The sequence below is a fragment of the Artemia franciscana genome, chromosome 21, assembly GCF_032884065.1.
Source record: "Artemia franciscana chromosome 21, ASM3288406v1, whole genome shotgun sequence".
Taxonomy (NCBI): Eukaryota; Metazoa; Arthropoda; class Branchiopoda; order Anostraca; family Artemiidae; genus Artemia; species Artemia franciscana.
The window spans coordinates 13843725-13857292 of NC_088883.1; the positions used below are offsets into that span (position 1 = coordinate 13843725).

The 13568-nt window shown below is 36.6% G+C and overlaps 2 protein-coding genes across 3 annotated transcripts in view; both read left to right on the plus strand.

Annotated features, from left to right (window-relative positions):
• The first annotated feature begins 272 nt into the window (after positions 1-272).
• LOC136040691 (uncharacterized) overlaps positions 273-13568 on the plus strand; it is a 146436-nt gene continuing 133140 nt past the window's right edge. The window contains exon 1 of the mRNA XM_065724990.1: positions 273-434. Coding sequence (XP_065581062.1) covers positions 424-434 — 11 coding nt within the window. The 5' untranslated portion in view covers positions 273-423. The remainder of the gene's footprint in view (positions 435-13568) is intronic.
• The window catches only part of LOC136040558 (fasciclin-1-like), a 98124-nt gene continuing 97606 nt past the window's right edge, over positions 13051-13568 (plus strand). For both annotated transcript variants that reach the window (XM_065724773.1, XM_065724775.1), the window contains exon 1: positions 13051-13234. In XM_065724773.1, coding sequence (XP_065580845.1) covers positions 13133-13234 — 102 coding nt within the window. In that variant the 5' untranslated portion in view covers positions 13051-13132. The remainder of the gene's footprint in view (positions 13235-13568) is intronic.

Sequence of the window (13568 nt, forward strand, 5' to 3'; positions counted from 1 at the left end):
AGTTTAACTGCACCCCACATTCCCTAATGCTTACATATACTCCTTGGCTATATGCCTATAAGAAAGTATGCTTATTTTAAACCTCTCCACATATTTTGTTTTCCAAATTCAAATTATTTAGCAACATGAACCAACTGTTGATGAGAAATAAGTAAAAAAAAAGCCTTTCAAAACCAACAAATTGAAAAAGCAACACTACCGCATCTTTAATAAGAAAGAGATCACATTTGCTCCCTGGCCTGGCTGCGCAAGTACTTATCACATATTATCAAGACTTACCTAAAATGATAAAACCAGCAAATATTTTAGGGTGTTTATGCTACGAGTTTTGTCACAGGACTAGCTGAATAAGTAGACATCTACTGAATATGCGCATTTATTTGCTTCATAAATAATCATATTGGGTCTCAGCATGGATTCTCGATGGCGCTTAGGTTAGTAACATCTATCATACGTAGTTACATAAGTTATGTGCTTTTGGCTTAACCAGTTTCTGGAGGGCAGAGCAAGTATTAGACTGGGGACAGTGAAGCATTGGCACCGGCAGGTGGGAGGCCTTAGCCACCTGGGACTATAATGTAATTATAAGGAAACCAAAGGAAAGTGAGCAGAATAGGGAAAACCATGGAGAAAATGTGTGGCCCATCGTTGGCTGCCTGCCAACAGATTTTGAACATTAATAAGGACAATAAAAGTTCTAATTTGTGACGGAGTGACCCCTTTGGAGTTTTCCACAAACATTTCTCTACATGATTTGGTTGGAGCAACAAAAAAAAAATTCTAATTCTTCATAGTAATGAATGATAAGTAAATAACGATCCTTGTCAATAACGAAAGTAAAAGAGCCTAGCTATAGATAATATTCAATCAAAGAATCCGCTTTATATGGTGATCCTAAATATGTATTTGTATGTTAGCAATTAGTACAGTTATTAGTACACGAGATAGATCGTACAATTATAGAAAACACAAGAAAAACAACTTGATAGGGGACAATTTCGGTAAAAATATGCCGTCAACTTTGGCCTGCATTGCAAGAGTACCCATGAGCTGATATATGAAGGCACTATAATCAAAAATGGTTCCACTGAACGGAATGCCAGGAATTTCTGTATTTTCCCCCAGAACGGACACGTTTTTTGTATTTTTTTTTCCCCAGGAGTGATTGTATTTATCTAGTTGTCACTTTGAAAAAAATTTAATTTCTTACAGTTATGAAACATAATAGTGTCAAATATATTGGTTTTTGGTATTCAAATTAAATTAAAATTAAATATTTTGGTGTTTCATAACCAAGCTCAAAACTGTCGATATTGTTAAAAAATATCCGTCCAACGCTTCAGCATTGCTCAAATGAACTGAATGCTGGGAGTTTATATATTAGTTTTTGTAAGTAGGCTATTGTTTTGTGTATTTTTCTGTAATTTCTTAGTTTTTTATTTTTTGTATACTTTTACTTTAATTGACATACTTTTCCATTGCCTTTAGAAAAATGTTAATCTCTTCCTGAAAAAAAAACAACAACAAGTTGTCTCAACTGAAAATAAGGAGCAACATTAAAATTTAAAACGAAAAGAAAATATTACGGATATGACGGGGGTTGCCCCCTCCTCAACACTTCGCTCTTCACGCCATAGTTTTTCGGCACTTTAAAATAAGTTACTTATTGTTCTAATTAAACGACCATTGCGTTTCAAGAGTTGTTTTTAAGAAAATTCGGACAAAATTTAAACTTTAGTGTAAAGAGCGAGGTATTAAAAAGGGGTCAATCCACCTCATATACGGAATAGTTTCTGTTCGTTTCAAGTTTTAACGTTACTCCTTACCTTCAGTTGAAATGACTCGTTTTTTGTTTTTGTTTAATTTCTGATCGCTTTTAATAAAAATAAAGTCAGGATACCTGGCTCCACATCCACGGGTAAATCCCACTCCCCATACAAATATCCTCTGGACAATTCAGTTCTGGCGAAAATTTACCCTTGAAAATTACCCTTAAAATCTCCACGCCTAAAATTGAATCGGTAAAGATAAAGCAAGACACATAAAGAAATTGCGTGTAGAAATTCTGAAAAATTCACCCAGTGTAAAATTTCCCCTGAAAAGTTTACCCCCTGGAAACATCCCTTTCCATGTAATAATTCTCCCAGTAAAAAGTTCGTCCTTCTCTCCCACCTGAAAAATATATGCATACTTCCCAATAAAAAATAAGACAATGGGCAAATTTTATAACTTAATAACCTTTCTTCAGGGGCTTTAGGGGGTCATTTTGGGTCCAAAGACACATTTATTGGGCCTTTCAACTATGCTGACAAAAGCTATCTCAAAATTTTTATTGGACTATTTTGGGAAAAAGTAGCGTTGGAGTGGGTCTGTTTGCCCTCTAAATTTTTGGTCACTTAAAAGGGCACTATAACTAAAATGAACCATCGCCCGACGGTCTAGGTCCACTGGGTGGATGTGACCAACCTGGGGAAAAAAATAAACACACATCTGTGATCTTTCTTGTAGCAAAAATTACAAAATTCCACATTTTTCGAGATAAGACCTTGAAATCTCTGCAATTGGGTTCTTTGATAGTTCTTTGATGAATCTGATGATGCGTTTTTCATTAGAATTCTATAACTTCTAGGGGGTCTTTCCACCTTTTCTCGAAAATCAGACAAATTTTCTGAGGCTTGTAGCTTGTGATGGGTAAGATTAGACTTAATGAAACTTATATATTTGGAATCAGCACAATAAGCCAATTCTTTTGTAATATCTATTGGTATAAAAATTCGGTCTCTTAGAATTCCGGTTACTATTGAGCAGGGTCACTCCTTACTTACAGAATGTTACCACGAACCGTTTCGTTATTCATCAAAATCCAAATAGACATCATTGAAATATTGATAGTTTTTTTCTGTGCTATCAATATTTTCTGTGCAAATAGAAAAAGTTTTTCAACTAAAGTAAGGAGCAAGTTCAAAACTTAAAATAAATATAAATTACTCTGTATACAAGGAGGACTACCCCCTTCTGAGCACTTTGTTCATTAAACAATAGTTTTTAGTGCTTTGAAAAATCTTTTTTTTTTCAATTATGTATTTTCTTAAAAATTTGGAAAAAAGCCAAACTTCACAGTAAAGAGTAGGGAGCTAAGGAGCAGACAGTCCTTCATATAAAGAATATTCTGTTCAAATGGGTTGAGATCCCAGTCCTTTATCTCCCTGGTTAGTTGCTTTTAAAATATGTAAACCAATAATTTTACGTTGATTAGTACCGTCCACGTTTAAATTCACAATCTCAATTTTGGATAAAATTTGAATATACTTAACAAATTGGCGATGAAAAGTAATTGTAGTGAAAAGTCCTTATTACTACTTATTACTTCTTAAGAATTTCGGTTGGATGAAAAGGAGTATTATATTTGTATGGATGGAAAGTCTGAGAGACTTTCGATCTTCTACATAACTGAAGCCATCACAACCTCTACAATAGGATTTTCTTATCGATAAATACATTACATACATTCGTTTAAATATGTTGAAGTACTTCATATAAATAGAAAAAGAAAAATATTACCATTTAAAATTGCTGAAAACTAAGTTCCTAGCAGTAGTTGCCACCTCAAGGAAATTAACGGGGCTTATGATGACCTGCCTTGCCTTTTCCACCTATATGCTTTTAGATACGGGAATTTAACGTTTTAGTTGTATAAAGAAATATTTGTTGAATTCCTACTCCCCCCCCCCTACCTCTTCCAACATTTATCTTAAGCCTCAGAAAGAGTAAGCAGTTTGTCTATTAAAATGTACTCTTGTAGGAATCTGCACAACCCCTACCTAAACAATGACTCAACCTCCTTCATTATAGCTGATACGCAATTAGAGATCATCAAACTTAGCCTAATTTTATTACAAATAAAGCGAATCAACATGGGTTGAATCCAGTACTGTCACCGTTTGGCATTACTTCTTTTGCAGCAGGGAAGCCTAAAATGTAGTTATTGACACTTTTAAATCAAATAAAAAAATAAAATAAAATAAAAGGTAAAGGATACAGCATTAGACTTTACAGTCCGTACCGGTGGTGCTGATCTCCGTTTCTTGGCCCTTCAGCCAGGAAGTGCAATGGGGGTTGGGGGCCAGCCATCCTGTGCTTTCGCACACCCTTCCTGTTTACCTTCCCCAGATTTCTCCAGGTACCCATTTAGAGCTGGGTCGACTCTGGCTAAGCTTACAGAGTCACGCCACTAACCCCCGTCCCAAACTGAAGAATTGGGTACACTGGGATTCGAACCCGCGTCCTCTCAGACAAGGGATCCCGAATCCAGCGCACCAACCCATTCGGCCAGGGTAAAGTCGTAGTTTGGTGCCCTAAACCTCCTAAACTGTCACCAAACCACCACTGCTATTTTGGGGTCTGCCCCCCTGGAAAATTTTCTGCCGACACCCTTAGAATGAAGCAGCACCATTGGACCTCGTAATCCTTGAATGTCCTTCTCCTTCGGCCTGGATTTCCAAAATTCCTATTTTTTGTGATGAATAAAAATTTTAGATAAATTAATCAATCACATAAGTAGGATGATTATTTGGTATTTGATTTTGTAATGAAACAATAAAGCAAAACGTCAAAACTACCCTCTCCTGCTTACTCTAAAAGATGTGTCGTCTATATATTTTATTTCTCCGGTTTTTGCATAGTCTAATGGGAATTCTGAGGAGTTGACGTCAAGGGCACTAGTTCACAAAAATAAAGGGTGGGGGGAGACGAAGAAATGCAGTTCTTCTTAAAAGAAGATAGAAAATGTATATTTTCATAGTTTGGAAGGGAGGCAATTTAGTTGTTTTCAATTTTTTCAATCAAAATACCAAAAAAGAGGTATTTTTCAAAACCTAGGAAACGGGGTTGATTGGTGCCCCGGGTTCATCTTCGAAATTACTTTGTAGAGTGGAATTTAATTAGAAATCACCTAAAAGTACTAACTAAAAAAAATACATCTTAGAAAAGATGTTAAGCAGTAAGGCATTTAATTATTAAGGTCAATGGCCGCTCTAACTAGGAATGTGCATGTAAATTTACTTGATGAGGTGGGGGGGGGATTGAAAAAATGAACAAGCAGACGATTTATACTGAAAATACAAAAAAAACAATCTGAGGAGAAAATTGTGAAAACATAAAGATTTGAGTGAAAGATCCGAAGGCTCTTCTTGTGTACATGTGGGCCCCAAAGTATATTTTCGCAGTAGCAGAGTGGAAAGGTTCTCCATCAGTACAATGAAGATACAACAAAAATACGTAGACCTTGAACAAATTTCAACAAACATGATTTTTGCACCATTCCACAGAGAAAAAAGCGCTTATTACCGTATCTAAAATTGGTGTTACTACTCTTAAGAGAAATATGTCAAATTCACCCTGAAAGCGCGGAGGAGGGGTCAAAAGGCTAAAAATTCAATATGCGATAATACATAGAAAAAGATTTTTTCTATGGGGCTGTTGGGGTAAAAAATAAGGAAAATGAATGTAAAAGCAGTCCCTCCCATGTCATCGGGACTATATTTGGAAATGCCTCTTTAGAGTTTGAAGTGGGAAGGGTTATCTCCGAAAAACCTTGTGTGTCCTTTCTAGGGTTTTCTTGGTCACAGATAACCAAAAAGGGAAAGAAAGAACTTGGAACCTACAAAAACTGAAACCTTTACTATTGAGAGGCAAAAGAAAAAAAAAATGGAAATCGTATTTGAAAAAAAAATGTATTTTGTTCGAGTACCGGGAATGGTATCAGGCAACAGGTTTTGTTGCCATACTTTTCAAGTCTGCCCTCAAGGTGCGAAGGGGAAGGGTGAAAAAATTTATATCATGAAAATTTGCTGGAAAACATAACTTTTATGGAGTTATCGGGTTCGTAAAAAAAAAACAGAAAGGAACGTGTAAATACTCTCGAATAAATATGACATGTGGCACCGGCTTGATGTTCTATCAGTATCAATTGAGCTCAGTAACTAGTACTTCACCTTTGAAATTACACCAGCCAATACTACTGATATCCATTTACTAGCCTCCTGAACAATTTCGCACAATGCCACCTAAAAGAGAGGTATGCGTATTATTATAATCCTGTTGATCAAATTTTAGCTGAGACCTTGAATTTCCTTGGTTCTAAGCTTATACCAAGGTGACTTGTGGTAAGCGTACGAATACTTTACTTTATTTTCTTGGTTCTATTGAAAACATAATACAGAAAAATGTGGGTCTGCTGTGGTATCTACTACTCCAACAAATTTTGGTATTGAGCGCTATCTAGTTTTCATGAAAAAAGGATCTAGTTCAAACACTTGCTTTAAAAGAATCGTTTGCTTTGCAGTGAAATCAATTAGCTAATTCCAGTTTTACCATAAATTGGATTTTAGCAAGAAATAAAAAAAAATTTGGCACATTTTTGAGACTTTTAAGCATAATTGAAAAACAGTCATTAATCTTTCCTTGTAATTTCTGAATTTTCTTCTTCAACTTCTATTCAAGGATCTTCTACCATAATCCTTTTTTAAAGATCTGTTCTGTTTTTATTTTCCTCTAATTATTTTTCTCTTAGGACGATATTTTATTTGGAAGATCATTCTTTGTCCATTACTCTTCTAGTCCTGATGATTCTTGGTCGAATATGGTAGTAGAGCCTGAACTTTTTTAGCTAGAGGAACTTATCTATCCTCAATCTAGCTCTTTTTTCTTTATTTGTTATTGTACTACTACTCCCAATAAAATACAACAGTATTTGCCGATATCGTATTTATCTGTCGTATTTATTTGGATATCGTATTACGATACGGATATCGTATTTATTTGGATTTCTGAAGTTGACTTTGCTTTACATGGAATCTACTATCGGTCCAATATGCTTTGAAAACATAAATAACTGTGGCGCAATAAGCATCTTTGGTGAGAAAGATATTTTAAATATAAGTGCAGTGTCTAGAGAGCGAGGAGAGCCTAGAGAACCTTGAAGTTGCTCTAGGAGGTCGGGTACACTTGCTGCAGATCTTACACAAACGATAAAGACTTAAAAAAATTATAGAAGCGGAATAGACGGTCACAGCTAGAGAAAATCACCGAAGAAAGATTTCTTTTGAGATTTTATTCGAGGGAATTCGATTTTAAAAGCTGCTGTTTATTTTGCTGTAGCCTACACCAAATACCATTAGACAAAGCATAGGAAAGGACATTTTTGGCGTAAGGTCAGAACAAAATAATTTGTGAAAGACTGCTTTCTATCGGCAAATAAAAAACGATGAGTGGGGAAATACCGCCCATTTTTGCATTAGCTCAGTGGTGGACCTCCATGCCCCTGATGCTGTATATCACGTGTCGGGCTCAGCTGCTTTTTCAACTTATCGTAATGCATCCTCAAAATTTGACAGTGACGTCAAAGTCTTAGGGAGCACAATAGCGCTGCTTAAGCAAAGAGTGATATGGGCACAATGTATTATTTTTTTTTTTTTGGGGGGGGGGGGAGTTTTGGACCAGGGCACTTCGTATATAAGGAGTTTTGAGATAGCCATTTTGATAAAAATAGTTCAAACATCGGATAATAAAAAATCTGGGGTACACACAACCACCTAGGGTCTGGGGCAGACGTTGTAATCTATTCCCTGGGGGCATAAAGGGTTCTTATTGAAGGAATGCTTGCATAAACTTCAGAGTTAGCTCATTTGATTGAAAATTGAAAATCCTAGTCCCCTTTTCAAGAGTCAAAAGTGATCTGACGGTAACTAGCCCCCCCCCCCCTCCCTACAAACTATCTTTTCCCTAAATGCGTCCGATCAAATGTTTTACATTGCCGTTTTGTTCTAAAGATTATATCAATCTTATTTTATATTGAGATTAATATGTTAATATTAAGATTATAACAAAGACTCCAGGATTAAGTGCCCTTCTTAAGAATAAAAAATGATTGGAGGGCAACTACCCCCAAAGGGCCCTTTTCCTCAAATAAATGTGATCAAAATTTTGAGTCATGTTCTACAGAATAATTTAAAGATCAAATAACAAAAACTCAGGGGTCACCACAACTTTCCAGAGGCCGGGAGAAGTGTTGTATGTTCTGCCTTGGGGGGGGGGGGGAATAGGCCTAAGGTCTTATGTAAGAGATGATCGTATAAACATCAGAGTTGGATCATTTGATTGGAAATGGAAATTTTCATTTATTATTTTGAGAGTCATCAAAAGCGATCCGGGGGAATATACCCCTCCCCACCCTCTTTTCCCCAATTGCATCCGATCAAAATTTTGAGATAACCATTTTGTTTGAAATAGTCCAACGATCAGGTGACAAAACTTCCGGGTCATCATACCCGCCACCCCACCCCCAACTTGAAACCCGAGGGAAGGGTTTTAACTTATACCCCAAGGACAAATAAGGTTTTTACGGAAAACGTGGTCGTATAAACTTCAGAAGGGACTCTAGCTCCCTTTTTAAGAGTCAAGTGATCCAATGGCAACTAGCCTCTCCCACCAAACCCAAGGCCATAAGGCTCCAATTTTTTCCCCATGGCCACTTTTTATGAAAGAGATGGTCGTATAAACTTCGGAAGAGCTCGGTTGATTGAAAATCGGAAGTTATAGTGGTCTTTTTAGGAGTCAAAAGCAATTGGAGGGCCTTCCCCAAATGTGTCCGATACAACAAAACTCTGGCATTGGTACTCCCCTCCCCAGGGTTCATTGGTTGGCGTCGTAAGTTATGCCCAGGGGGCACTTATGGTTTTTATGGAAGGGCTACTCATATAAGCTTCAAAATAGGTTCATTTGATTGAAAATTGAAAGTTCTAGTTCACTTTTGAATAGTCAAAAGAGATCGGAGGTCAACTAGCCCCTCGTACTTTTATCCTCAAGCCCACGTTATGCCATGGGCTTGAGCTCGAGTACGTAAGGGGGTTGTAAGGTTTTTTTTTTTCGAAGGGGTGGTCCTATAAAGATCAGAGGTAGCTCATTTGATTGGAAATTGAGTTACCGTTTTAACAGTCAAAAGTGATCGGACTGTATCTACCTCCCCCCCTCTCTCAACACCCCTTTTCCTTCAATTTGTCCAATGGATTTGAGAAAGCAATTCCCTTTGAAATAGTCCAACAATCAAATAACAAAACTTCAGGGTCAACATACCCCCCCCCCCCCAGGGTGCAGGGGGACTAAGGGTTTCAGCTTGTGCTCAGGGGTATATAAGGTTTTATGGCAGAGGCGGTCGCATAAATTTGAGAGGGGACTCAAATGGTTATAAATTCAAAGTTCTAGTTCCCTTTTCTAGTTCAAAGTTCAAAAGGGATCCAATGGCAACTAGTCCCCCTTCCCCACCAACCTTCTTTTTCCCAAATACTTTCGATCCAATTGTTTATATGATAATTTTGTTCAAAATTGACCAAAAAACATATAACAAAAATTCTCGGGATAACACAGCCCCCAACCCAGAAACCGGGGGAAAATGTTGTCAGTTATGCCCCCGCGGTATATAAGTTTTTACGGAGGAGTGGTAATATAAACTTTAGAGTGGGCTCATTTGATTGTAAATCAGATTTTCTACAGCCGTTTTTAGGAATCGAAAGTGATTGGAGGGCTACTAGCCCCCCACCCGGGGCCCTTTCCCCCCAAATGCATTCGATAAAAATTTTGAGATAGTCATTTTGTTAAAAATAATTTAAAGATAAAATAACAAAAACTCCTTGTTTGACGTAATCCCCCAGAGCCAGTGGCCAAGTGTTGTAAGTTATGAACCGGAGGCATATAAGGTCTTTATGTAAGGGGTGATCGTATAAACTTCAGAGGTGGCTCATTTGATTGGAAACTGATGGTTCTAGTTACCTTTTTAAGAATCAAAAGTGAACGGAGGGCATCTACCTCCCCCCCCCCTCACATACACCCTCTTTTCCCCAAACATATTCAATCAAAATTTTGAGATGGCCCTTTTTCAAAATGGCCCAACAATCAGATAACAAAACCTTAGGGGTCAAAACACCTCCCCCAAGGCCTTGGGAAGGGTTGTAAATTATGCATGGAGGCATATAAAGCTTTTGTGGAAGAGGCAAACGGAAGGGAATCAGGTCATTTGAGTCGGAGGGGACACAAATGACTAGAAACTTAAAGTTGTAGTTCCCTTTAAGAGTCAAAAGTAATCTGATGGCAACTAGCCCCTTCCTCCACCAACCGTCTTTTCCCCAAATGCGCCCGATAAAAATATTCATCTCATCCAAATAGACCAAAGATCATATAATGAAAACTCTGGGATTTACGCATCCCCAAAGAACCCGGGGGAATATAAGGTTTTTACGGAAGGAATGACCCTATAATTTCGTGGAGGGGCTCATTCTATTGGAAATCAAAAGTTCTAGTTCCCTTTTTAAAAGTTAAAAGGGACAGAAGGGTAACTATTCCTCCTGCCTTCCTTTCCCCAAATCAATCTTATCGAGTTTTTTAGATAGCCATTTTGTTAAAATAATTCATAAGACCGGTTAACAAAACTCCTGGGTCGACTCGCCACCCCCAGAGCCCTGGAACAATTTTTTTGTCTAGGGGGAATTTAAGGTTCGTATGTTAGGGTTTTGATATTAATTCAAAGATCAGATAAGCCTAACCTCATCCCCATTCAAAAAAATTCACGAACTTTATTTTATCCCAAAAATATGGCAACTCGCAACTCACCCCTGACCCTCCATGCCCCCTACCTTTAAACAAAAAGTTATTAACTATGTCCTATTCCTAAAATCATGGAAGCTGACCCATGGCCCTCCCTCCATGGCCCCCCTCGAACCAAAAAACTTATTAACGATGTTTGATTCCAAAACTCACGGGGATTCAGTTTAATTTTATTTGCTCTTTCCAAAACTGTTCAGGACACATCTATTCTTCACTACAAACAAGAGTATGGCTGCTGCCCGTTTCCCTAACGGTAAAAGCATAACGCATACTGCGTATTTGGCAGTTTATTATAATGTATTATATTGCAAATATTTTCCTTATTTACTTATTACTTTTTTTTTACTCGACTTGACTTTATTAACCAAAAGTATTAAACACAAAATTTTGGTATGACATTATAAGAAAAAGAGCCATCTAGCCATGCGCCATCTACAACTTTACCTTTTCGCAAACGTGCCAACGCTGGTAGAATAACCTTGAAATCATAATTGGAATTATGTATATAGACAGGTAGAAAGTACTGCTGTCTAACGATTAAATTGATTCAAGCACTTTACATGATTTATGAGCCATTCCGTGAAAGTTGCTACCCCTCGATAAAATTGGATTTCTTAAATGATCATGATCGCAAACTGACATCACCCCTCTACCCTGACCAAATTTACTTTTACGAAACCTCACCCAGAACCAGAATAATATCCCAGGGCTTGACTAATTCAATGGACTGGGCCGTCACTGGATATATCACCCCCTCTTTGTCTTTGACTCATCGTCCTCAAGTTCTGTATCATATCGTAAAACAGTAATACCCATCTTTAAATGTTCATTAGTCCACTCAAAAATATATTTTCCCTTAAGTTTTAATGGATATTGACCATTTAAACAATTAAAATATACTTTATGAAACTCTGCATCATCCCTATTAGCTGCCAATTTTTTCAAGTCATTTTTAGTTTTCACTGTCATTTTCACTTGATTTGGGAAAATCGACTCAAACTTTGCCTCCCCCCCCCCAGGATTTTGATGAAATTACGCCACTGATGATAATGTGACACATAAAAACATCTGAAAAAAGTGGGTGAATATATCACAGTTCATGTTATTGACTTATCAATAAAGTGAACATACCACTCGATGCCTTTTTTTATGCTCTTTACGAATATAATAATCACTTCTATCGCAAATTCAAATTTTAGCACTTTTTGAACTCTTAAAAATGACGAATTTTCAATTAAAGTATGAGTTAGGCTATCGGTCGTTTTCGAAAATGAAAGGTCGTTTTCGAAAGGCTATTGGTCGTTTTTGTAAAAAAGTAATGTAATAATAAAAAATTTAAAAAAAGTTTGTAAAAAATTTATAAAAGATACATAAATATATTATAAAAAACGTTTTCAAAAAAGTGAAAAAATTGCAGTGGTTTTTGGGTTTTACCAAAATCGTACAGCCTTTGTTAAGAGTCGGGAATGTTTTTACGCAAAATATAAAATAAACCTAATGTAGCCTATCTCATTTTCTTTGAATTTCAAAATGTTATGAAGTTAAAAATCTGGAAGTAATAAAGGCTACCTCCATATTATGAAAAATATGAAGGTAACAAATCTATTTCTAGAAAATAAAAAGGAAGAGTAAACGAGAAAAGAAGTTATATCCAGGATGCTTCGGTATGGACCAAGTACCATAGGATAAAAGAAAGGAAAGGAAGAATTAAAAATATAAAAGAAAGATTTTGTATATTTTTGAATTATATTAAGTCTATTTTTGAAAAAGGCTACCCATGGGACTGAATGTGCTCGGAATCTATCCACTTTAATATAAAAAGAAGAAATAAAGTCAGGCAGGTCTATCTGCCTCCAGGAAAAAATTGCAATCATGCTTCAACCGAATTTAACTTATTATATTCAGATTTTTTTTTAATCCTTGTTTTTAATCAACATATTTAATACCGTAGATTCTTCTTTGACTAGGGTACATCGTTTCCGATTTAGGAAAATTATGGGCTGGGTAAAATTTATGTTTAAAATCTACAGGGGTGGGGAGTAAATTGGTCAAAAATATTAAGACATTTTTAAATGAAAATACCCCAAAAAGAAATTTTTCAAATACGTTAGGATGAGGAATTGTAGAGGGGGCATAGCCTCCACCTATTGACGCTACAGCTAGGACAAAGGCAAGTAACCGGAGTGAGAGGCCTTGGGCCCGTGCCCGCCGACAAAATTATAATTTGTTTTTTATCTTATCCTTATTATTAAATTTTTGGCTTGCTCTCTTTTAGCCCCTCTCTCACCAAAATTTTGTAACGCTCACTTCTGTGTCGACGCATACTAGCGTATAATTTAGAGCGCTAAAGAGCGCGCGCATATTTTACCAATTCGCTTATTCTCTCCGGGCAGAATTTTTTAATTAAGTTAGTCAGTTCTTGGATTTAAGCCGAATAAGTTGAGAACAACTATACTGAAGTTGTATTTGTTTTAGAATGAAAGACACGTTGTATATTTGGATTTTTGGAAGCCTTTTGTCGGTTGTTTGGGGTGAAAATTTGTATGAGTTGCTGCAAAGTAGATCTGATCTTTCTCAGGTAGGTTTTATAATGCTGTTTGCTGGGCTGAGAGAAAAAAATGGTAAAAACAAGTGTATCTCTTCAACGACAGTAGAGTAAATTTTTTTTTAGGGTGAACTTAAAGTATAGGGACAAGTTGAACATACTACACGATGTCTTTTTGATGCTTTTCCAAATACGGTAATCGTAATGTTCGCAAATCCCCCCCCCCCCTTGAAGTTCCCATATATTGTTTAGGTCCTAGGTTTGTGCAATAGGCTACTTAACAAATACTTTTTGGTAAATATATTACAGTTCATATTATTGACTTGCCAATAAAGTTAACATACCACTTGATGCCTTTTTTTTGCTC